This window comes from Podarcis raffonei, chromosome 4 (assembly GCF_027172205.1).
Source record: "Podarcis raffonei isolate rPodRaf1 chromosome 4, rPodRaf1.pri, whole genome shotgun sequence".
NCBI classification, from domain to species: domain Eukaryota; kingdom Metazoa; phylum Chordata; class Lepidosauria; order Squamata; family Lacertidae; genus Podarcis; species Podarcis raffonei.
This window is the reverse complement of record NC_070605.1, coordinates 74,251,303-74,277,906: the sequence shown is the minus strand read 5'-3', so window position 1 is coordinate 74,277,906 and position 26,604 is coordinate 74,251,303. Positions and strand designations below refer to the sequence as shown.

The following is a 26,604-nucleotide window of genomic DNA, read 5'->3' as shown; positions in this document are numbered from 1 at the left end:
GAACCGGATGTTTAGGTCCCATTGATTGCAATGACATTGAGTAGCAAGGAACATTCATTGGACTAAGCCTGAAGAATGCCATATTCTATTATTTTTTTGTTTGGCATTTAATTTTTATTTTTGCCACAACCCCAGATGTGTTTTTTTCAGCTCCTGTGCTGCTGATTTGTTTTGGGGTGGCAGTGGAGCTTATATAATTTATTGACTTCATCCATTTTATGTCCTCTACAGGAGGAAGAGAAGTCAAGAGATTATCACTTCACTTCATGAAGCTATATAGTCAAAATCAGTCCTCTACTTCTGCATAAAAGCTTTAGTTTCCATCGAAAATGTTTCAATGTGAAGGCAAAGGACATTAAATTTCTTTAAAATATATTGACTGAAATACACTGAAAGAAGCTGAGGGAGGTGTGCTGAATGCATGACCTCAATTTTTACTGTAATGGAAAGGAAGCAAAAGGGGACAGGATAAATATCTGTGTTTCCTTGAAAATTGTGCAGCTATTTGCAGCAGGTTAATCTCAGGGGAAATTTGTAATAAAAAATAATAATACAAAAATTGTATTTTATACTTAATAGCTCTTTTGCTGCTATAAGGCTACTGTTCCTGTACTTTCTAAATCATAAAAGTTTATACATAATTATATAGTGACATTTTAATATATATAAAGCTACGACTCACTGTTTCTCATTGGTTAAATAATTTCCCTTGGTTCTCGAAAGCCAGACAAATTCCTCTATCTACAGCAATTGCTGGACACCCTCTTCAATTCATTTTTTATCTTTTAAAAATATTTTTTAAATCTTTTGTCTTTTTTTTGTTTCAAATGTTTAAATGTTGTCCTTTGTTATTATATTGCTTAATTTTCCTGTTTCCTTTTTAGAAACTGCTTTGTGATTTACTCGTTTTTTAAAAAAATGAGAAACAGTATACAAATACTTGAATGGATTAAAATTAATAAATGGTTTAGGTGCAGGATAGCTTAAAGACTGTGTCCCAGGATACCTTAATTGTCATATCATTCTGGCTCATATGTTGGCAGATCCTAATAAAGCCATTGCCCGGTTCTGAATTTTAAAATGTTAGCGACTGAATTGGGTTTAGATGGGTTTGTGGGTGGGAGGGTGAGAGAGGGCTGCTTAATTAACTGATAAGTTTGCCATCTTCTTTTATGGAAAGTGGCTCTATGAATTAACCGCTGAACAACAGACAGTGCTTTGCTGGGACTGACTTATTCAGCTTCTAATCTCTATCTTAGAACTAAGTCCATAAATTAGAGGATCGCCCATACTTCTGCATGACTGGGGCTTAGAAAGCATGAGTCAAAGTAGTTTTTTTCCACTTAGCCCACTTTCTAGGCACAGGTTCAAGCACTTTTGTCTTTGCCCTGCCACTGTCTCCTGGAAAACCTGCTTGCTAGCTCTAAATTGGAACAAACGGCAACCCCAATTGCTGTTTGTTCTGATTTAGTGCCATATAAGCCAGCTCCTAGGAGCCCAGGCAGTCCTGTCCCCCCCCCTACAATTGTTTTTTTGGGGGTCAGGCCTTCTCAATGTTCAGAAAGCATTCAGCAATGCCCCCTTGCTCCTCAAAATGCTGCACATGCAATGTCAAGAAGCTGCGTCGGGCCGCCTCAGTCAGCTTGAGAGGATGGCACCTCTATTCAGTGTTAAAGATCGGGTTTCCCTTGGGGAAAGCAGTGGGGCAAACAAAAGGGTGGATAAGCCCTTAGTCTTGTGACTACAACATCCGGCCTGTGATTTTAACAACAACAAAAAGAATCCTCATCTTTTGCCAATCCCATGCTATCTGCAGGATGAGTGGAAGACTTCTGAACAACTCAAAAGCTTGCAACCATTTTTTGTGACATTTTAGTGGGTTCTTATTATTCAGGCATTTTCCACCTGTGGATTTTCTTAAGCCTCTTAAACTTAAATAATCCTAGAAAAAGTGGGGGATGTGGAATGTGGAAAATCAGTGTGGTGAATAGACAACGATACATGCCTGTTGTGTGGCGCTGCAGAGAATAATTTTTCAGCAGGCTTCATGTGGGGTAGTAACATTTGAATTAGCTCCACAAATGAGTCGATCAAGTAGATGGAAAATATGGCAGTGGAAGAATGGCAGGATTTTCTCTCATTAACATTTTGACTGGCCACCCACCACACAAACGGCTTTATACTTACTGCAGAAAAGTTGAGATCTCTATCATTTGCCAGCAAGATATCAAAAATGATTGCAAATAAATACATGAAATCCATGAACCCAGCAAGCCTTCCGCAGTTGGCAGGAGCTCATCGGCGCAGCCTTTGATTGTGAACAAGACAGAAATATTGCCAGGGTTTTGCTGTGTGTTGTTTACCCAGTATGCCTGTGCAGCCCTTTCACACTCAAAGGAAGGTGAATAATATTTAACAGAACATTTAATTTCAACTGAGTGGAAATGGTCTTGTCTCCATTACACCTGGTGCTCATGTGCATATAATTGTTTTTGGACTGGATGGTGCTGAATTATGGATATAGTAGGAAGGGTAATTATGCATATCGTCAGGGTAATGCCCAATGGGCAAGTACTTGGCGGAGGGGAAATGCTATCTTTCATTATGTATGGTAATAACAAGCCACAATGAAACAGCAAGGTAAAGAAGAATGTGCCAGCCCTTCACAAAAGCGTCCCTTGCTTCTTTGTGAACTGTACAAAATATTCAGGGGAAGGGCTGTAGCTCATTGGTAAAGCATTTGCCTTGGGTGCAAAGGGTCCCAGGTTCAATCCCTGACTTCTTCAGGTAGGGCTGAAGTAGATCCTGGAGATCCAGTGCCAATATTGCTAAGTCTTGAGTGCAGCTTCCTATGTTCCTATGTAAAATATCAAGGTGCCAGGACAGGATCTGCTAATAACCTGCCATGGATTCAGGGTGGGAATGTGTCCTTCTCTGTGTGGACAATCCTCTGTTTGAATAGATCCTCTGTTGGACAGTTGTCTGGACAAAGTGCAGTTAAAGATAAGTAGGGCCTTGAAGGGACCATTAGTGGTTAGCATCTGGAATGAATAAGCACACCAGTCAATAGGTGACTGTCTTCTGCATCATGGTGAGATGTGCTATATTCTATTTACATTATAGTAATTATCTCTACATTTCCATATTTTTGTACAAATAAGCAGTCTGTATTCTCTGTTTTTGATGACGTATAACTACCTACGTATATAAGGGAAGCAGGTGGCGCTGTGGGTTAAACCACAGAGCCTAGGACTTGCCGATCAGAAGGTCGGCAGTTCGAATCCCTGTGACGGGGTGAGCTCCCGTTGCTCGGTCCCTGCTCCTGCCAACCTAGCAGTTCGAAAGCTCCTCAAAGTGCAAGTAGATAGGTACCGCTCCAGTGGGAAGGTAAACGGCGTTTCCGTGCGCTGCTCTGATTCGCCAGAAGCGGCTTAGTCATGCTGGCCACATGACCTGGAAGCTGTATGCCAGCTCCCTTGGCCAATAAAGTGAGATGAGCACCGCAACCCCAGAGTCGGCCACGACTGGACCTAATGGTCAGGGGTCCCTTTACCTTAACTACCTACATGGAGTTTTGGGATGGATGGCACCTGTGCACTTCACAGCAAACTGACAACCTTGGAGTAGCTCAAAGACTAGCTAGATGCTGGTAGGGTTAGGTAACTGCTTCCTTCACCCTAGGAGCCCAGTTCTTTTCAGGGCTAAAGATATGCATGAAAACCTATGACTCAGCTACAGAGCTGCAAATAAAACATTTTAAATGTGTTGTCAAGTGCAATATACAAATGTGGCACTAGATGGTGACAGTGAGCTATGCAAAATTCAATGTGTTTTTCAAAACTTCTTTTTTTAAAAAGCATTTTCACAGTGGTTTTTTATGTGCGTAGATTCCACCCTGGAAATAATGGGAAGCCTCCAGAAAGTAGAAGGAACATTATGTGTCAGAGCCATCTAATCATTTTCTCTCAGAGACTGGGTTCTGGCTACTACTGCTTCTGTCCATTCGAGCCGATGGGAGAGAGGAGGTGTGCTCATAAAATAGCTTAATGCCAATACTAAGGATGATGTCCCACAAGAGATAATGGCAGGCTCTGTACCGTGGCTTGGGTGCAAGGCAGAAAATGATACCGTTGTGTGTTGCCAAAAGGAAACCAGATAAGGGCTGAGTTCTGCCACCCCTCATACAACCGACTACATAAAAACAGTCTTGTGACTTCATGTGTATGGATGGCTCTACACTGTTTCCTATTTGCAAGACCTGGAGTTTCATTTTCCAAGCAGTCACAATCTTGGGAATGCTGTTTCATAAAATGGGTTTGTCCACCCGGTTGCCACTGAACTGTGAGCCCACAGACTCCTACAGGTGATCATTTAGGGACCAGTGAAGGATGGACCAGGCCAAACCATTAACTGGGCCAACTAATGAACGGCAAGAGAAAGATGCAATTTTCCACTGAAAATGGAAACAACTTTGAGCCCAAAAATCACTCACTCTTCTAGAAGTTGTGGACACGTTAAAGATTAATTCTTGCTTAACCATGAATCCTTTAAAATAATCTGCCTGACAGAACAGTAAATTATCATCTTGGCCATCTTGCCAATCAGCAGACTGTGAAACTATAAACAGTTTTCATTCACTTGAAAAAAAGAAAATCTGTGATAACTGTGACTCTGGAACACTGATTGAAAATAAATGAATGCTGCACTCCAAAAACACTTGTAGATTTAAAGAGATCACAGATTAACATGTTGTTGGCATCTTTCATGCTGTAATGTTACTTGAGACAATGGATTAAAGGAAGAAAGAATTCATTAGAATGTGGTAATGAATAATTGTGCTGAAAAGAAGGATAATATCATCATCACCACCACCACCACCATTATAATTATTTTCCAGAAGGCTAGTGTGTTGGAACAAACACTTTAGAACTTTAAATATTATATATCCATAAGTTTTAGTGGAATGGTGGTGATTTGCTATTAAACATCCTCCTGCAACTGTTATCCGATGGTCTCTGATTGTACTTTTTAATGTGTTTTTAAAATTATACATAGATATTATTGTGAACTGCTTTGATATTTTTATACATTTTATGTGTTATATGTTCTATATATATTAAAATGAAAATAGAGGCAGAGCTCCACCACTGCACCTGAACCACACCAACCTCCCCGCTGCCTTCTCCTCTCCATCCTGGTAAAGCCATTTTAGGAAAGCAACATTGCAGTTCCACCCTACTGGCATGTAACTATGCACACACAGGGCTCTGTACATAAATTAGAACCTGTAAGCTGCCTTGAGGTAGGGTATGTATAAACCAGGCATCCCCAAACTTGGCCTTCCAGATGTTTTGGGACTACAACTCCCATCATCCCTAGCTAAAAGGACCAGTGGTCAGGGATGATGGGGATTGTAGTCCCAAAACATATGGAGGGCCAAGTTTGGGGGTGCCTGGTATAAACAAACAAGCCAATAAATAAATGAATGAATGAATGAATGAATGAATGAATGAATGTATGTCTATACCAGGCTTCCTCAACCTTGGCCCTCCAGATGTTTTGAGACTACAATTCCTATCATCTCTGACCACTGGTCCTGCTAGCTAGGGATCATGGGAGTTGTAGGCCAAAAACATCTGGAGGGCCGAGGTTGAGGAAGTCTGGTCTATACACTGATTTCACTTACTTGAGAGACCAGGCCAGGTGATTTAGAAATCAAAAATATGGAGACAAATTTGATTGAGAAGTTCAAAAGCATCCCAAGTGATCTTAGCAATTTTCAGTGGCAACTCTGGTATCACATGAAACTAAAGCTGACTTGGTTCAAAAATTCATCATGACCAGAATGGTAACAACAACATTTCTCTAGTCATATACGATTGATTACGCTGGAGTTACGGTATATATAGTCAATAATGTTGAAGAGCCATTAAGGCTGCATATCTATACCCACTTAAAAAGGGAGGAAACATCACCAAGTAGACATGCATTGGGTTGCATTGTAAATCTGCGAAATCCTATACATCTCTACTCAAAAGTAAGTCACATTGAATTCAATGGAGCATAGGATTGCAGCCTAAGGTATTAAAAATTATTCCAAAGTTATATAAAAAGTGTGACACGAATCTAATGCAAAAGTTTAACATTGTAGAATGTTTACCATGCATTTGATAAAAAACTTTTAATTTACAGATGGCTATCCTCAAGAAGAAATGATTTATAGATGGAGAAAAAACTCAGTAGAAGCTGCAGACCAGAAATCCTGGAGACTCTATCAGTTTGACTTCATGGGTCTCAGAAATACCTCTGATATTGTGCAAACATCTGCAGGTAGGTGCAATGCAATAACAATGAACTTTCTGGCCTGAAGGTTTAGGGGTTCAGTACAGCCCTTTCCTACATCAATAAATGTGAAACGTGGGTCAGTATAACCAGCACAGTATTGAGAAGTAGCGGGCAGCCATTGCCTTTAGTAGTCCACACATTGTTGGACTCAAACTCCCATCATCCATGACCATTGGCCATGACTGCCAGGGCTAATAAGAGTTAGAGTCCAACAGGGTCACAGGTTCCCTTGCCATGGAATAAGAGAAAATACTTCCCTGGGAAACAATTAACTTACTGAATTTACTGCTACAAGCTGCGGTGATGGCCCTTAGTGCATTTTTTTTTTTTAAGAGTTGGGTAAATTAATGGGAGTTTAACCTATGAGCTGTTGTCCAACTTGGAAGCTCAATGAATGAAGCTCCATTTACGGAGATAGTATGCCTTCAACAACCAGATGCTAGGCATGGCAACCATCTTTGTGTCTTATGTGTATGGTTCCAGAGGCATCTGGCTGGTTTCTGCTGGTACAGAATCCTGGATTCAATGGACATTGGTCAGACCCAGCAGGATGTTTCTATGTTGTCAGCTTGACAGCCCTGGCCATCTTTCACATTGAAGGAGAGAGTTAGGATTCTAATACACAGTCTGTTGCTGTACAGAAACATTTCCCTGCTGAAAGTGTCATGCCCAGTTGAATAGCCCAGTCTAATGAGATCTCCTAGCACTAGTCATTGGAACCCAGACACCTGCGGACCGCATCACAATAGGGTCATGGCACCTGCATCAAGATCCAATCCCAGCTCAATAGATGGCGTACCAATAGACCTTTGCTGACATATCTAACAACATGCTTTTATGTTCTTATGATGCTTGCCCTCTGTGTGCTGTGTGTGAGCTGCATAAGGATGTCTTTATGAGCTTGGCCAGGATAGGGCAAAGATGAACTGTGTGGTGGGCTGTGGACAAGATGTGTTTAGGGGTTGCGGGTGGCGCTGTGGGTTAAACCACAGAGCCTAGGATCAGAAGGTCAGCGGTTCGAATCCCCGTGACAGGGTGAGCTCCTGTTGCTCGGTCCCTGCTCCTGCCAACCTAGCAGTTCGAAAGCACGTCGAAGTGCAAGTAGATAAATATGTACCGCTCTGACGGGAAGGTAAACAGCGTTTCTGTGCGCTGCTCTGGTTCGCCAGAAGTGGCTTAGTCATGCTGGCCACATGAGCCGTAAGCTGTACGCCGGCTCCCTCGGCTAATAAAGCGAGATGAGCGCCACAACCCCAGAGTCGGCCACGAGTGGACCTAATGGTCAGGGGTCCCTTTACCTTTACTAGCTACTCAAAAGGGATTTCCCAGCAGAGCTGAGAATATCACAAACGAACAAAGGAATTCCCAAGGCAATTATGCAAACAATAAATGTCCTACATGCTTCAACTGTAGGTCTTTTTCAGAGCATATGCATACAATGCTTTAATATGAAATATATTATACATGGCAGAGCTTGTATATGAAATTGAAGTGTGGTGGGCTTCACTGCTGCACCCTCCCAGCTTGGCCCCTTACCATGCCTTACTTTAAGAGGGGCAGGATGATGCACCATCAGCAAAAAATAAAGAAAAAAGAAAGTCTAACGCTGATGTTGGCACTGTCCATTTAAATGTTCTCACAATCCCTCTGGAACCTCGATGTAGTGTCACCCGGGGGTGAGGAAATTAAAATAGCATATGCCAGGCACATCGCTGAGAAGAGGACAGGTCCTATGTGACTGTAGTGATATTTCGGATTAGCAGTAGGGTATCAGTGGGTCCTCCTGAGAATTCAGTAGCAGGAGCGGTACTCACCCTTTCTTGGTAACCCAAAGCAACCCTGGCATTGGGGAAGCCTGCTCAGTAGCCCAGCCTCATCCCACCCTGCCCCACTGACTGCTACTGAGCCTAAGCTGATGGGTAGCAAAAAGTACCTTGCGAATAACTCCTAGGACTTAAACCTAATGTTGTGTAATGAAATATCTGCTGCACTTGGTAGACTGAAAATCTCATTCAAGCTAAGCACCATCTAAAAGTTATAAATGACTCTGAAGTATGTTAGATGGATCAATATGTCACGGCAAGTCCTACAGCCATGCATTGTCAGTAACAGTCTGCTAATTTAATATGAAGTGATGGATTCTTCAAAGATGAAATTAAACAGATCAAGCTTTCCCTATTGGGACACATTGCACAGAAAGAACAAAACACCCATCTGCAAGTCAATGATTTATGGGCTCCCCATTCACATCAATAATGCATCTTTGTGGTTAAAGACCATTTCCTCGCTAAAATGCAATTAACATATTACTAAATCTTGTGATTATATGGTTCAATTGAAGTGATCATTAACAAATGAAGCCAATATAAAAGCAGCGTTCTAACATTTTGTGAAAATTTGAATGCCGGGATGTAGGGATGTGTTTCTGACCTGGAACGTGAGCTCTATATGTCTGTATCAAGATGGAGGATAGTGTTTTGGAAGCAAGGGGTATTCTCTTCCTCCCTGTCACTTACAGGCCCGGTGTGTTGATGCCTCTGAAGTAGGGCTGAGGAAGATTCCAGTTTGCTCCGTGTTTGGAGCAAACCTTCCATTCACAGATCAGAACATTGATCTGAATATTAAGCCACATGATCATTGGCCTGAGATTTACTTACAGAATGGTCTGAGGGCTGCCTCTTTCTTTCTTTTAGCTTTTGGAGCAGCACCATGACTGCGTTCTAAAACATGTCTTTGAAACTGCTCCCAAGAAGTGAATACATGCAGAAATGTAAGGGATTGAATTTAAGACAGGAAAATCGAGAAACCAAAATTAACTGATTTGTCCATCTCTATTGGCTATAACCATCAGTTCTAATGCAGGGAAAATATATGCAACCAATAGCTTCAAGCCTATATGCATATTAACCCAGATTGTTCAATAAACAAAAATGTGTCTACTATAGCAGCCCAAGTCCCTCTGAAAGCAATTTACTATTTAAAATTTACTTTTACCTGGGCCAGTGTCTTTGTTTCTTTTCTTATCCATGATGTATTTTTAAAATAATTGAAAACAAATGGCTGAGCCTTGTCCAAGCATGAAGAAATCATAGACAATGCCCAAAGAGCAAAGTTGTAAAGTAAAGCTTTAAAAAGCAACGAAGAACATGAATTCTTCTCCTCCACCAGCTATGCAAACTGAGTGGATGTATTTATTCACATTCATGAATTCTGAAATGTTTTCCATGCATATGAAATGACTAGTTCGTTTCAGCGCTACAAAAGAGTTTTATGTGTGAAACTACTAGAATTTATAGATGTAATTTATGGGGGCATGCCCAAATATATGTATGTCTAGTTAGCAGAGAAAAGGAATAATAAGATCGCTTGAATAATGCAAGCATAGGAATGATACCATTTAGGGCACACAGGTTCTCATTTTTTTATCTTGGTGTCCCAAACCAGTTTTTGCACATTAAAAAGTTCTTGTTTTGTTAACTCCTCCCTGCTTTTTTCAAGTTTGCAGACCACATGGCTTTTCTCACAGTAGGACTATTACTGTGGAACATCATATTCTGAACCATTAAAGCACTGCCCCTATTATAAGCAATAGTTTCCATTTAAATGGAAGTACAGGATGTTGTGCGAATTATCACTGCATGGTTTTTGTGATAATCTGTGAAAAATGGCCTAGCTCCTTCCCTGCCTCAATTGCCTGCCATTAGTTGCTCAAACATGTCACAATTTCATAGGAAATTGTGTGCTAAAGGAAATAGACGCTATAAGATATTATACATTTTATTAATACAATTTATATACCACTTCCTCGTCAAAAAGCCTTGAAGTGGTTTATAAGCATACATATTATATGCAATTTTTTTAAAAAAAATGTACTTCTTAATTGACTTTCATACAGATCTGTCACAAAACCAGACAGCCATATGTGCTAGACTAGAGACATTTATTTTATGAATATTAACTGGTCTCATCTACTTACACATGTGCCTGACATATTTCAAAGCCACAGTGGCTCCCACTGAGTCCTGATGGCGCATTAGGAAAACTCCTGTCACATGAATGCTCTTAAAAGGATAAACACTCTGGGGATTGCGGGGCTTTTTATATGGCATGATTTGAAAACAACAGCATGTGCCAGTAGCATCTTTGAGGTTAACTTTTTTTAACAGATCCATTTGATGAGTCTAAATTGGTGTTCAGGTACATTTAAGTTTGAATCCAAGCAGTTGGCTGAGCTGTAAAACTGAAACTATAGTCCGCCTTTTTTACCCCTAGGATCCACCCATTTGTTGTTGTTGTTTAGTCGTTTAGTCGTGTCCGACTCTTCGTGACCCCATGGAACAGAGCACGCCAGGCACGCCTGTCTTCCACTGCCTCCCGCAGTTTGGTCAAACTCATGCTGGTAGCTTCGAGAACACTGTCCAACCACCTCGTCCTCTGTCGTCCCCTTCTCCTTCTGCCCTCCATCTTTCCCAACATCAGGGTCTTTTCCAGGGAGTCTTATCTTCTCATGAGGTGGCCAAAGTACTGGAGCCTCAGCTTCACGATCTGTCCTTCCAGTGAGCACTCAGGGCTGATTTCCTTCAGAATGGAGAGGTTTGATCTTCTTGCAGTCCATGGGACTCTCAAGAGTCTCCTTCAGCACCATAATTCAAAAGCATCAATTCTTCAGCGATCAGCCTTCTTGATGGTCCAGCTCTCACTTCCATACATCACTACAGGGAAAACCATAGCTTTAACAATATGGACCACCCATACTATACATAAAGGTAAAGGTAAAGGTACCCCTGCCCGTACAGGCCAGTCTTGACAGACTCTAGGGTTGTGCGCTCATCTCACTCTAGAGGCCGGGAGCCAGTGCTGTCCGCAGACACTTCCGGGTCACGTGGCCAGCGTGACAAGCTGCATCTGGCGAGCCAGCGCAGCACACGGAAACGCCGTTTACCTTCCCGCTAGTAAGCGGTCCCTATTTATCTACTTGCACCCGGGGGTGCTTTCGAACTGCTAGGTTGGCAGGCGCTGGGACCGAGCGACGGGAGCGCACCCCACCGCGGGGATTCGAACCGCCGACCTTTCGATCGGCAAGTCCTAGGCGCTGAGGCTTTTACCCACAGCACCACCCGGATTCCTCATACTATACATACTATACATTTAAATCTCTCTTTTACTACTTTAACAGCTATGGCTTCTCCCAAAGAATCATGGGAGCTGTAGTTTGTCAAGGGTGCAATTTGTCAACAGTAGACCCCTGTTTCCTTCACAGAGCTATAATTTCCATAGCAGTTTTATCCATCCATCTCTCTTCTCAGGGAACTCAGAGTTGTAGTACAGGCATCCCCCCACTTATGTGGGGGTAATGCTCCTGGCCTCCATGCGCATAACTGAAATCCCATAAAGTAGGGAGCACTCTCTTAAAAAGCCTCCCAGTGCAGGATTTGGTCCCCAGTCCAGACCAAAATATGTTGGGGTTAAGCTCTTGGGCTGGGTGGAGTCTGAGGGATGTCTGGAAAAGTGGCTGTGACTGTGCTACTCCGTCTGCCAGCTGTTAGGCAGGGTCGCCGAGCAGCCGAAACAAAGCCCCACTGTGCCTCAGGTCTCCTCCGCCACCACTGACATCCATTCCAGGCTCCAGGGAGCATCTCCTTGCAAGCGATGAGGACTCTTCAGCTCTCTCCTGCCATTTCTGGGTTTGAATTAAATAATTTATTTCCCAGTGTCACACATATACAGTCGATCGTGCATAAGTGTGGGGGGGGACACCTGCACTGTGAAGGGAACTAGGGGGTCTCTTAACAATCCTCAGCACCCTTAACAAACTACAGTTATGAAGGAAACCATAACTGTTAAAGTGGTTCAAGAGTGCTGTAAATGGAAGGCCCAGTCCTAGTTGGAGCACTGAAATTTTTTACTGCAAATTAAACAGAAAACATAGTGAATTTAATTCATACCTTTCTACCAAGAAGTAAGACAGTATCTCTTGATTTCATACATTTCTAAGGTTTTCCACAAAGACCTTCCACAAGTCCAGTATCTCATTTAGGAGCTGCGAATGAATTTGGAAGTAAGGGTTAGCGCATAGAACAGTGACCATCATGCTTTTGAGGACACTCAGCAATGTTATTCTAAAACAGGGGTGGGAAACCTGAGAGAAACCAGATGTTGCTGGGCTCCAGCTCCCATCAGCCCCAGCCACCATGGTCAGTGATCAGGGACTTTAAACCATATTGGCTGCAGCAGTCAGTGAAACTTCATGGTTTTATTATTGAATGACCCAAGTGAGACTCATTGGAAACATAAGACCAGTTGTTTATTGCCAACTGCGCATATGGGGCTAAAGCCTCAAGCTCTACCGTTCATTTACGCTACATTTCATTTACTCTACAAGTATCTGAATTAATTAATTTGCAGTAGGATTTTTCAAAATTCTCCTATATCAGCTGTAAAGCCCTTGCTGAGAAATCAATTTGAATTTATATTTTTTTAAAAACTTCCATCCATTTAAACTCGTATGCATGGGCTTCTCTCTCCCCAAGGGAAATCCAGTTGGAAGTGAAAAATTACTCCTTGTGCAAATATGCTCTACTGAGGCTTTATTGAGCACAAGTGCTCTGTAACAGGGTGTTACCTATTACATTAGGCATGACAGGTAGTTTCTGCCTAGACACAGTTCCAGAAGACTAGGCCAATGTAAACTTTGTCTAAATGGAGGACTGCTAGAGAGGCCCCACTGTAAGACATGGAAATGATAGAGCAGCCTATTGCAAATAAAACACTTTTCAGATGCTGCAGTCTTTAGAGGGAAGGTAAAGAGAACTGCTCTGAAATGCACAGGATCCCCAATTTCTTTGATTTTTGTTATTTACTACATTTACCTTCTGGGTTTCCTCCAAGGAACTCATGGTGGCCTACATGGCTCTGCTCCCCATTTTAACGTGACAACAACCCTGGGAGATAGTTTAGGCTGAGAGATGGTATCTTGCCAAAGGCCACTCAACCTTCACAGCCATGTGGGGATTTGAACTTTGGGTTCTCAGGTCCTAAACTGAGAACCTAAGCACTACCATGATGGCTCTCCTATGAAGGGATAAGCTCTTTTAAAAATACAGCACTAAATTAATTTTATATTTCCCTGTTTCTTATCAGGTAAAGCAAACTCACCAATTAGGGGAAATACTGAGGGAGGAAATCCTCTGGTCGGCGGATTTAGCAAGGCTCCTGGTAGATCCCACAGCCCTTAGCCAGCAGTACTCAAGTATATGATTGTGCCCTCGATCAGATCTCTATTTCACTGTCATAGGTAGCGAAACCATTGATACCATCTCCTGTAAGAAACATATCAAATAGGAGTTGGTGGTCAGAACTAATGATCATTTTAGTATTGCCATTTTTTCAGTTTTGTTAAATGTAACAAATCTCACCTTAATTTGCATTCTTATTAAAATTGTAATTCTCTACAATATCTTTTTTCTACTTTGATATGTTTCTCATTCTTGGTGTCTTTTCTATAGAAGAATGTGCAATAAAAATGTAAATATGGAAGCATTTTAATCTATTAAGAAAAACTACAGTCTCTGAAAAAGAATAATATTAAATGCTAACATTTACTAAACCATATGATTAAAGTACCTGCATCGTGTGTGTGTGTGTGTGTGTGTGTGTTTTTCCCTACAATGTGTTTTCTTCTATCTCACAGAGTAAATGCCTACTGAAGTTACGCATACCCAGCCAGAGTTGTTCTGGGGAGAATTGGTGAGGGGTAGCAAAGCCTATACTCAAATGGAGGATTGAGGAAGGGTCAGTTGTGGAGGGGAGTGAGACATGCCCCTATTTTCATCTGAGGAAGGTACATCTATGCCTGCCCACCATCACTTCCTGGAATCACGAGCTATTTTCTTACACCTGACTCCTGACCCCCATTTCACCATTTCGTTTCAACTGTGCTGAGAAACTACAGAAGGCAAACAAAATAAGTTTCAGCTTGGGCCAAAGTGTGGGCCCATTTTCAGCAGCTTAAATGTACCACCCAAGCTCCCATAAAAGGAAATTATCGTTTTGTTGTGGGTGTTTTCATAATAGCAAGAATAATAAAATAAAATTATTAACCATCATGCAATATGATCATTGAACTTTTACATGCTATGACTGATCTGTCTCAAACAGATGACCTCAAACAGTCATTAATACAAACCTGAATGCCCTCATTATCCCTCCAAAGTAGCATTTCTAAATAAATTGGTTAGCTGTATTTGCAGGGAGAAATAGGTCATCTAGATGAGTAAACTTTCAAACGGCATAATCCAAAAAGGGGAGAGAAAAGGGAGGGGGAAAACCACTTAATTTTAGTAATATTAGATGTGGAAAGAAAACCAAACTCTAAAACTCAATCGGGAATCAAAGGTCCATTGTGCTAGGAATTGTACACAACTTATATAATAACCCTTGCCTCAGAGTTTGGAATATAATTAAAGTAATATATGAAATATAATTCTGCTCCAGGCAACATTTTTATTCACTTGTTAAAGATTTGGACCATGATAAAAAAATGGGTGATTTTGCAAACCATGCCACATTTTCAAATAAATCTTGTAACTGTTTCAAATCACTGGAAACAAATTAGAAAGATGTTCCTGTGAAGTATATTCCAATGAAGGGCAAAGTCTCACATTGACAGAGACCGGAATCTTTCTGTGACATTAGGTCACTGGTATGATAGCATCATTCTTGGATTGAAAGGACTAATTACACTGTAATGTCACCACTGGAGATTATTCATACGCATTTGATGAATCAGAGTGTAAACAGTTTGTGTAACTTTCTGCACCAGATGGGTTGCTGCATTTCAATCATAGCTGTGGATGGTGGTAATGTTGGCGTGTGGAATCTGGTGGAATCTGGTTTAAAAAAAGAACCCTGTTTTCTCAATCCTCATTCGGTTTATATTGGGGCACCTCTCAATTGCCAGTATTTTGTGGAATGTAACAAATCTACTTGAAAAAAGAAACACGCTTTTTGAAGTTAGGAAAGTGACAGGAAAATGCCCTGAAATGTACAGAATGAACAAATGATTAGTGAAAAGATTGCAAACACCCTGCAAACAGGACGAATGCTCATTGTCATGTAGCCTCCCCACAAACCATTCAGAATGAACCAGGCAGAGGGCCTTCTCAGTAGTGGCGCCCACCCTGTGGAACGCCCTCTCATCAGATGTCGAAGAAGAAGAAGAAGAAGAAGAAGAGTTTGATAAAGAAGCTTTATCACTACCCAAAGGAGTCTCAAAGCGGCTAACATTCTCCTTTCCCTTCCTCCCCCACAACAAACACTCTGTGAGGTGAGTGGGGCTGAGAGACTTCAGAGAAGTGTGACTGGCCCAAGGTCACCCAGCAGCTGCATGTGGAGGAGCGGAGACATGAACCCGGTTCCCCAGATTACAAGTCTATCACTCTTAACCACCACACCACACTGGAAATAAACAACTATCTGACAAGACATCTGAAGGCAGCCCTGTTTAGGGAAGTTTTTAATGTTTGACATTTTATCACATTATTATTATTATTATTATTATTATTATTATTATTATTCTGTTGGGAGCCGCCCAGAGTGGGGTATAATTAATAAATGATGATGATGATGATGCTCAGCCAAGTCTGGCTGTAATCTTAACTCTGTGTATGTTTTGTGCAAGCAAATGAGGATGAATGTTTAATAAACAGGCTATCTGGAGGACCCGTTTCTTTAGCTCCTGGGGTCTTTCTATTGGTTCTCTGTTACCTCTCTATCAGTGCTGACACTCTATCAGTCCCCATCAACACTATCTCCTCTGTTACCACGTGTTGGTGGGGTTTCCATAGCTTCCATTCCATATTTTTGCCCTCTCTACAGCTCCTGTATCAGACTTTTCAGTAAGGCCACTAACTAATACAATAACAGGAGACTAAAACTGCAACCTAACCTTATATATGTCCGTACAAACGTCACTTCACATTGTCTATGATGTGGGTTCTTCTTGGTTTTTCATGTGTCAATCCAAAATGGCCAAGACTTTCTAGAAAAAGCTCAACAAGGCCTGAATGGATGCTGAATGGATTTATAAAGCTGACCAGTCCACCTTTGAAAAAACAGGGAGATGCTGACACATTCTAACTTGAATTATGCACCACAACCACATTAGATTGCAAAAGCAAACAAAAAATGAGGGTGTGCTTGAGAGATCTGTCAGTTTTCATTTGACATCCATCCATATTGTTGTCCCCATCTTTGTCAAGAAACCAACGAAAGCCAGGATTAAATATTGATGGGAAAACAACCTTACTTATTTTACAAGTGACTCTTCAAGGATGCAAGCCCAAGCACTTTGGAGGTTGTGCTCCATCAATTTCTACTTATTTCTTGCTACCTTCTGCTATTAGGTGCTGACCCTAGCATCTGAGGAATACATTTTACAGTATGCAGGAATACAATATGCCCTGGATGATGCTGTCAGTTAACCATTGCTGCCACAAAGATCCTTGTTGAAAAAGACAAGGGAAGGATGGAGGTGCAGCCCACAATGCTTTGCTCCTCAGCAATCTCTGTTCAAGTGGACTATAGTAGTAGAATTTTGCCTTAGCTGTTACTGTGAGATGCAGAAATGATAAGCCAACAGAGGCAGATCAGTGAGAAAACTACTTATCAACATGATGTGCTATCATTCCAATATATCACCAAAAGATACATGTTAAACCTGCAAAATAAAATGAGTGGTGGCTGTGTTTTCAATTTTCTTATTGTTATTTACATATATTTATTTATAGCACAACAAAGTATAATAGCAGATGCCGTGTAAAATCAAAGTAGAAAGAGCTAACTAGAACCAAACATATAGGAGCAAATTTCCATACCAAAGCTGAACATAAAAAATTATCTTCATAAACTTCCAAGTAACACAGATGAGTTTCCATTATCCTAAATCTTATTGCTCGAGAAAGTTATTTATTACTTAAGACTCCATTTCTCAAGAAATACACCATCTTGTTGCCTGCGCTTTGTCCCAGATTTTAGTTATCCATTCTCTGTTTGCTTGTTTGTTTTAAAAGGGGAAGTTTTGATGGAAAGCAAGACCTATATATATTAGGGATGTGTGCCAGGCTTGAGCCAAACGGAGTCTATTTGGACGAACTCAGGCATCAGGCAAGTTGCGTACAGACAGCCACGGATAAGTCAAGTTGGATGTGGCTGTGTGGACATGAATCAGTAAACCAAATGCTAAGTAAGGAAAAATGATGGCATAAGAGAAGATTCTTGCTAGACAGAATAACACAGAGATATGGTGGTCATCTATTGAGTTTAATAAAGGGACACAGAACTTGTAATCCATCAAGTAAAAACAGGTCACCCCTCACTAATGATGGTCCACCAGAGTCCAGTCAATGAATCTTCTGGAATTTGGTGTTTGCCTGGAGCTGCAAAATAGATGCATCATCAAGCCCCCTGCAAGCCATTGGGCTACAAGTCATCTTGGTGGATTTCAATCGTCATTACCTATTAGAGACTTCCACCATGAAGCATTTAGCTCAATCTCTCTGAGCAATCTCATCAGAAAATCAAACCATTATAAAAAGTTTTTGGTTTTCCTTATCAATCCAGCATTAGCAAAGTGATCTCATGGAGCGATCGTAGTGAGACAGTGAAGGAAGGCTTTGTTGCTGAAACATATGTCTTACCTATCTTTCTCTCTCTTTTTAAATATAGGACTTCATTTTTTTTTCCTGTCAGTGAGCCCCCTTTAGAAGGACCAATTTTACTGGAAGACTGAGTTAGTTGAATTTGTGCATCCATAGCTTTCTCTTAATGGAAAGCTGCTTAATAAATCCTCTTGAGCAAATCAGGTTCATGCGCATTGCACATGTTTGCATGGTAACTATCTGCATTTCCTTAAGGTTCAATTTAAACACCTTGCAAATTTGTAAGAGGTAATGAAAGCCAGATTTCAGAGCAGTAATTTTGTTAAAAGTGATTTTTTTAAAAAACATGTCCTAATCTAACCTTTATCTCACGTCTTCCAAAGCATGGTAATGTATTGTATATGCATTAGAGTTCATTTGAGAAACAATATGCCAGTATATCTCCTTTACCTATACTTTTATTTATACTTACGCACCACTCAAGTTAAGGTAAGCACTCATAAGTTTTATACATAACTGCATGGAGGTGTAATTCATAATAGCTACAGTCCAGCCATTTTGGAATGCTAATGAAGAAGCAGCATCTGTGAAATGAATTGTTTCAGGGGATGCGTTTGTGTGTACAACATGGAGTGTGGGGCCTGTGGTGCACCAGACATTGTTGGACTCCAACTTCCATAAGCCCCAGCCAGTATGATCAGTGGTGAGAGCCATTGTTCAAAAAACCAAGAACTGCCTACCTGTATCCTGAAATTGTAATTTATGCTAGCCTGATGCCGGAATTCCTCCAAATATACCCCATTCAGCTCAGCCTGGCACACATCCCTAATACATATAGGTCTTGCTTTCCATCAAAACTTCCCCTTTTAAAACAAACAAGCAAACAGAGAATGGATAACTAAAATCTGGGACATAGTATTCATGGTTAAGCTTATATATATGGTGAGAACCAAAAAGTGCAGACAACAAAATAGTGTTTTTCTTGAGAAATGGAGTCTTAAGTAATAAGTAACCTTCTGGAGCAATAAGATTCAGGATAATGGAAACTTATTGTGTTATCAGGCTATCCTGCTAACCTGTTTACAGTGACTTTTAAAATAGTCTACAAATATTTTCCAATTTTCCTTATAAATTCTATCATCTTGATCTCTTATTCTGCTGGTCAGACCTGCTAGCTCTGCATACTCCAACATCTTAAGAAGCCATTCCTCCTTCTCCAGTACTCTGTTCGTTTTCCATTTGGGGGCAAGTAACATCTCAGCTGCCGCAGTCGCATACAGAAAAAGATTCTTCTGACTCTTAGGGACCCTCAGTGGGTTATCAGGGTGAGAGAAGCCAGCCCTGCAGGGCCCCTAAACTGAGCCTAGGATGTGTCATGGCCCATCTTTCCCCCTTGGTCCCTTAGGGATTCCCCGTTTACTATGTTGATCCTGCCCAATGTCATTTTCGTCATGATGCACGAGTCCCAACACCACCTAACAAAAGTAAGCCTTAAATCACTATGGGAAAGGCAAACAACATAAGAACAACAATCTCTGGTCCCAATCACAGCAGGCCAAGCCACCCCACACACAGAGGCACCCAGAGCGAGGCTACTTAATAAACAGCCTCAGAAGAAAGCTGCTAACTTATGACAGGCTTTCCTTGCATGTTTTATTTCTAAGGAAGGTTGTTTCCCTCTGCCTCATGTGGCGTTTAACTATTCAAAGGAAGTGCTATATTGGGAACCACCTCTTCATCCTTAAAGTATTAATATTTCAATAAGTGTAAATATTACAGCCAAAGAACAACTGGGACCTTTAAAGACATTTCAGAGACACCGTTCCCAAGCTCAGCACTCTCTTTCAACTTAAAAGGTGAAAGACGTTTGACTACGCACAGGAAAAAAACAGACGGCCACTTTTGAAACCTTAGACGGTGTCATTCAAGAAAATATTGACATTTTCCTTGAGCCTGTGGAAATGCTAGTGCCCTCCTAAAGAAATGAAAGATTACTGCCTGCAGAAGAACAAATAGCGTCAAATGTAAATTACTTGATACTGACTCATATCATATAAACATCATCTAGCTCCAAGTACAACTTCAGTTCTAAATGTCACATTTTTCTTCCTAATATTATTGCCCAGGGGAAACGGCAGTTCTAAAAATAACCCGCAAATATTTAAAGACAGAAACATTTCAATTCTGGTGTCTAATTTGGAGAGCAATTCCATCCTCTGAAAGCTGCTGTAAATATTTCATCCACTTTTCAGTCATTAAACTTCTTTTACTGAGGTAAGAGGTCCAGTTCAGCCTGTATATTCTGACCATTTGGTTAGAACTAAAGAAGCAGTTGTAATAAAATTAGAATCAGTTATAAAGTTATAATAAAAGGAGGTGCAATATCTTTTTTCCATGGAAACAATCCATCATATGCTCATTTAAAACAATTTGTGGGATATCTGTAGCTGCAAATGCAAAAGAGGCCACTTTTTTCTCCAATATATTTCTCTCCCTTTTGGCTAACAGATACTTACTTTTTTGCTGGTTTCACCAGCAGATCATCTTAGCAAGGAGATATTCCAAAAACTGAGATCTCAGAATGAAGCCTATTCTGGAGAACTACTTAAAATGCCATAAAATGCCATTTACCTCCTCCTTTGCCTTTTCTTCAGAAAGCTGAAGATGCTCCCATCAACCATTTGTTTCAGAGAGTGGGGAAGAATCCCCAAATAGCAATAAAAGCTAACATGTCGAATTATCCAACTGCCAGTTCTCCAAAATTGTTTTCAAGTTACCAGAAAAATAAGAAAGAAAAAAGTGTTCTGTAAGTGTGTGTGTCCTTTAACAAGTGATGGCCAATTAGTCTTATTTCAAATAGTTCTTGAGTGCAACCCACAAACATCTCAAGTTCACATGGGTGAGGAGGGAGAGAGAGAGAATGCATATAACTGAAATGATATTTTCCTAGGCCAATAGAGTGTGGAGGATTCTCATTGCTTAAATTAAGAATAGCACCATTTATACAACAATTAAGATAGGAGGGGGAGACCACCAGATATAGCCCCATTCAATTCCTCTGGTGGCCACATTATGCTTTGTTGACTAATCTGTAGAAGCCAGTCTTCATTTAACAAATACAACAATTAGCAGTAGCTTAAAGTGCTTTGATTAATCTAGTGCTCTTTAATCAACAATATAGAGAAGAATTTAGTCTACACTGATGGAACCAATTTATAGAGCCTTCGGGGTCTCAAAGTCTGCATATTCACTGCCCTTCTTAAAGCAGGAACGTTTGCAAAAGATTACCTGAAATAAAAAACAGTTATCTGGAATCAAGAATTCTGACATAATCCTTGCTTTCCTGTTTATCTATTTATATTTTATTTATTTAACTTATGTACCACCCTTCATCTGAAGATCACAGGGAGGTTTACAGTAGGTATATTGTTTGCCGCAGTCAAAACCTTCTAGCCTCTAAGGAAGGAAAATGACTTTGCCATTAATACAAATTAGGCTGACAGCACATTAATAGCTAGGTTGGTCTTTTCATCTCCTTTCTTAAAGATGATGACCATGATCTTCATATTCCCACCCTATGGTATATTTTCAGAGTAATTTATAAAGTCAAAATGTTCAGCATTCATAGGGAGCCACCAGTCTCCAGATGATCGTTGAATAATTCAGTGGGAATACTATCTTCCTCCACCTCCAGGGTCTTATTGTATGCTAAAGATTCCAGAAATTTAACAAGCTTCTTCTCTGAAATCCACTGCTAGAAGTCAAGTAAGTCTACTAGATCCTCATTAAAATCCAGGACATTCTTTAAAGCTTTGAAAATGTTTTCTCCAGACGCAATTAGACTCTCATCTCCATGACTGATGATCTGATAAAGCTCTACAGCCTAGTGCTATTTCTTTCAGTTTCTTTTCAGATATGCATTTAGGTTATTGCAAGTTTTTAATCATCTTTCCTTCTATTGAAGCTTCTTCAGCTTCCTCTAAATCGGAAGGTGTAATCTCCTTAAGGCTTGTTCAACAGATCTTTTAGCAGTCTTCACACTTTTGGCTAAACCATTTTGTACCCTTTCTCAAAAGATCTAGAAGTGTGATAATAGCAACAGGCAAAGATTTTCCCTGTGTTAAAAAATCATTGGAATAAATCAGTAAGATTTACAGGAGCATTAAGTTCCTAACAACAAAAGTTATGGGTAGGTTCCTTCATCCTGCTGACATTTGACCTGAAGTTCGATGGTTAATTTGCCAACCCACCTGTAACCTTTCTTTCTTTTGTTGGTTCTTTCATTCTTTCTTTTGTACATGGTTTGAAGCAAAAAGGAGAACAAACCAATCAATCTGGTATTCAAAATAGGCACCATAAAATTAACTTTAATAGGTGGATGACTGCCACTTTCAATAGCAGAATCTCAAAATCAGAATGTTGGAGATATAAATTAATATAAACAAATGCACCTGCACCTTTAGATGAGATAAAAGTGAAATTAACATATTGGGCAAAGGAGTCTTGGCTGATGAATCAAAGCTTAGGCTGTCCTCACCCACTCTCATAGGTGATCAGTATTGTCCAAATTGATAGTTGCAAGTAACACGCAAATGTTCATAGGAACTTTCTGCACAATACCAAATATTGAAGGTGCAGACCCAGCCAACAACCCATTTTTGCAGCTATGTTAGTGGAGCTGATTCACGATCCAGTTTGGGTTAGTTTAGGTGATCCCTTAATATCAACAAGGCCACACACCCTCTTTGGTGGGCCCATTGCGGGCTGGCATTCCCCTGTGTGTTGGGATCCGATGTGAAAAGTAGCCTGTTTCCCAGGCAGGAAAGGAAGCCTCTGAGTCCAGTTTGCTGCCAGGATAATTAGTCCCACCCGCTTGCCTGATCAGCCAATTACGAGCCGGAAGGGGCCATGGGGGGCAAGCTTAGCCTGCTCCTCCAGTATATAACATAGCCCCCTGGCTTTCTCTGCAGCCATTTTTGTTGGGTCTACCCAATGCCTATGCCAAACAGGGCCACAGGTTCCCTATCCCTCTTAGATGTTGTGTGTGTGTGTGTGTGTGTGTGTGTGTGTGTTTAAGGTGAAATATTCATACTCCTAAGCACAAACTTGGGATCTACTTGGAGTTCAAATATGTGATAGGTTTAGCACTTCAACCAATGTACTGTAGTAAACCTGTACTTAAATGATAATTCTCTACAGTTTCAGGACAGTAGGAGGCCTTTTTTAAAAACACTTTTCCTCAGAGTGTGTGTTTATACCCTTTTGCGGAAGCCATCAAAAGATGAGGTGCCTTTCTTTAAGGAAGTTGAGTTTGAGCTAAATGGGAAGCAGCTACAAGCACAAGAGGTTGCCAGCATGAAAATTGCAGCCCATTGTATAAAAGGAATGAAATAAGCAGTTATGTCAGAGAAAGGCTGAACAGAAGGAGAATGTGCTTGTAAAAGGAAATGAGGAAAAAAGGAAGACCGCCTTAGATATAATTGCCACTTGAGGCTCTCCTCCTTGAATCAATTTAACTATTTACTGACAATGAAAACATGGAATAGGAAGGGTCATCAGAGGTCATCTTGACCAGCCCCTTGTCAATTCAAGAAAGCCATTACTGAAACATCCCAAATAGGCTCAGCATCTGCTTAAAAACCTTATCTTTACCATTCTTTTCCTATATCGCATCACAATAAAACACTGTCCCCCCACACAAAAAAGTTATTTACTCTCTTCCTAGACTACATCTTAGCCATAGCAGCTTCCAGTGTGATTTACAAGTCAGGTTAAACAAGTCACAGTTCAATCAATTAAAGTCTAATAACTAATCGGAAAGCTAGTTTTTGCATGCTTTTGTCTGGAAAGAGGCTGTGTCTGTAGAAACTCCAGTGCAAAGACGTTCCAAAAACCAGGAACCAGTACAGAAAATGCATGGTCCTCCAGGTGTTCAGACAGAGGATAACCAACTGGAAAATGGGTATGGTAAACCTGTTGATGAAGGTGCTACTGGACAATTTTTTTAATTTTTGTATTTATTTCAAAAGAGCTAGTTGACATTCTTCTAGGAGCCACCTAATCTTTTTTTCTAGTTAACATTATTCACTTGCTCTCTTTGCTCACCTTTCCTTATTTGTCAAACACTTGCCTCTTTCCTGATCCCACGTACATCTCATTCAAATCCTGCTACAAAGTCTTTCAGCCATGTAATTGCATCCTCTCTGAATATGGTAGTCTTATTAAGAGTTGACTTAATTTTATTTATAAGTTTCTTCAAAGCTGGGAACATGATCCCTTAATAAAAGGCACATTTTTATCAGCCAAGTCATTTCCTGTGTTGTTTCTTTTGTGCTGTAATGCTATCTCTATATATTACTGAGATCAATAACATGCTAAAAATGAAGAGAAGTGGTAAGAAGCCTGGGGCCACATTACATTATTCAAATACTACATTATTTAAATTTGTAAGCCTAAACAAAATTCCTCCTTTTCAAGTTATTATTGAATCTCTCTCTTTTTCATTTTATATTTTGCCAGGTGAAGTAATTATTTCACACTTCTGTTGCACTTCATGTAAAGAGCTGCTTTGTCACATAATCAGAAAATACAAATTACATGTATTGCAAAAACTACATGGCATATTGTCTAAGCCTCGTGGATAAAACTCACTTTCTTTGACAACCTTCTGTTCGGTAATAAGGAATCAAGATTTTGAAATTAAGCCCACTCATTTCAAAGAAAGCTTACTTTCACATAGTCTCTCATTACAGTTCCGTTGCAATAGACTATACTGTTGCACAACCTATTTGAATCCATTGATTTAAAATTCATTTGCCTCTTAGAAGCTCCGGAGACGATAACAGAAAGCAGCACTTAGCAATTTCAAACATAAGGCCTAGGAGCCGGAGCAAACCCTTTGGGAGTTCCCAATGTGCCCTATGCCACCCACACCATTACAAATACTATACAAATGGTGGCGTTATCGTCAAGGCTACTGTGACTGTGGGGTGGGGTGGGGACTGAGGCATACATCTGTTCTGATAGCAACTTTGGAAAGGCACAGCAGTATTTTCCCTTAGGGTCCCAGGTCACATCAAGGACAATATGTATATACCTAATAACTTTAAATTATTATATTTTTGCTGTACAGTGGTACCTCAGGTTAAGAACTTAATTCATTCTGGAGGTCCGTTCTTAACTTGAAATGTTCTTAACATGAAGACCACTTTAGCTAATGGGGCCTCCCGCTGCCGCCACGTAATTTCTGTTCTCATCCTGAAGCAAAGTTCTAAACCTGAGGTACTATTTCTGGGTTAGCAGAGTCTGTAACATGAAGTGTCTGTAACCCAAGGTACCACTGTACACGTTTCAGATTATATAAATTGCCATATTCAAATAGTTCAAATTAGGGGTGGCTTGCCCATGAAGCGGAATGAGGCATCCCCTTCGGGCAGCAGATCTGGACCCCCTGGGAAGAGTGGTGGATTCACCCTATGCTGCTTCAGCCACTGCCACCTGCTCCTCCTCTCCACCCTCCCCTTTCATTCCCAAGCTGATCTTCACTCCTCTGAACTGGTGGTGGTGCACTGCTATTTTGTAGTTTTCCTCAGGTGCCAGAATGTGTTGGGCGTTCCTTGTTTCAAATTTTAGATTCTGATTAACATAACGTTGATGCCAAATTCAGGAGGAGTTGGGGTTTTTATAGTAAAAAAAATAAATATTGGGTGTGGGCCCTGGAAAAGTTTGGCTCCCCGGCCCCAGTTGATCTTGCCATCACTGATATAAAGGTATTCTCTATTCAAAGCACTGTGTCACCCATGAATGTTAACATTGTAAGTCATTACAGCAATGTTCTCTGTTTCCTTCTTCATGTGAGCAGACTCCCTCTGGATTCTACAAGCCAGTTACCAAATTATACAATTTATTTGTTCTTGCAGGTGATTATATAGTCATGACTATATACTTCGATTTAAGTAGAAGAATGGGATACTTCACTATTCAAACATACATTCCCTGTATATTAACAGTTGTCTTATCCTGGGTATCGTTTTGGATTAAAAAGGATGCCACACCAGCAAGAACAGCCCTAGGTAAGTTCTCAGAATTTTTGTGTGTGTCACGGTGGATTTGAATCCTGCCTATGTTCTTTGTCAGTAGAGAAATTCAATCTAATTTCCAGTGAACAATTGCTTCATGGCAAATATATATGTCAGAGATAGAGAGAAATTGAGAAGTGGGGCAGGGGGAGAAAGAGACAGCTTGCATCCTGCAAATTTGGACAGTCTGTTCCTGCCTGAGTAGTTTAACCATCAATCCCTCTTCCTAGGGAACTCTGGGAATTGTAGCTTTGTGAGGAGAGTCTTCCTAAAAACTCTCAGCACCCTTAACAAACCACAGTTTCCAGGACTTTTTAAAGTAGTAAAATAGGGATTTAATAGTATAGTGCAGATTAGAACAGGGTTTCTTGGACTGCAAACTCTATCTTGCTCATTGTTTTTGAAGCTCCCTAAGAATTATCATACAGCAGTGAATGGGTATATGACTGGGAACCCAGTCGCCGGGTGATCACTACACAATTTCTCTAGCACTGCTACTGCTTTCACTGCCCCACACCAGTTCC

At 40.6% G+C, this 26,604-nt stretch overlaps 1 protein-coding gene across 1 annotated transcript in view; it reads left to right on the top strand.

Moving 5' to 3' along the window:
* The window catches only part of GABRG3 (gamma-aminobutyric acid type A receptor subunit gamma3), a 296,269-nt gene that overhangs the window by 261,494 nt on the left and 8,171 nt on the right, over positions 1–26,604 (top strand). The window contains exons 6-7 of the mRNA XM_053384109.1: positions 6,193–6,330; positions 25,922–26,074. Of these exons, the coding sequence (XP_053240084.1) occupies positions 6,193–6,330; positions 25,922–26,074 (291 nt within the window). The remainder of the gene's footprint in view (positions 1–6,192; positions 6,331–25,921; positions 26,075–26,604) is intronic.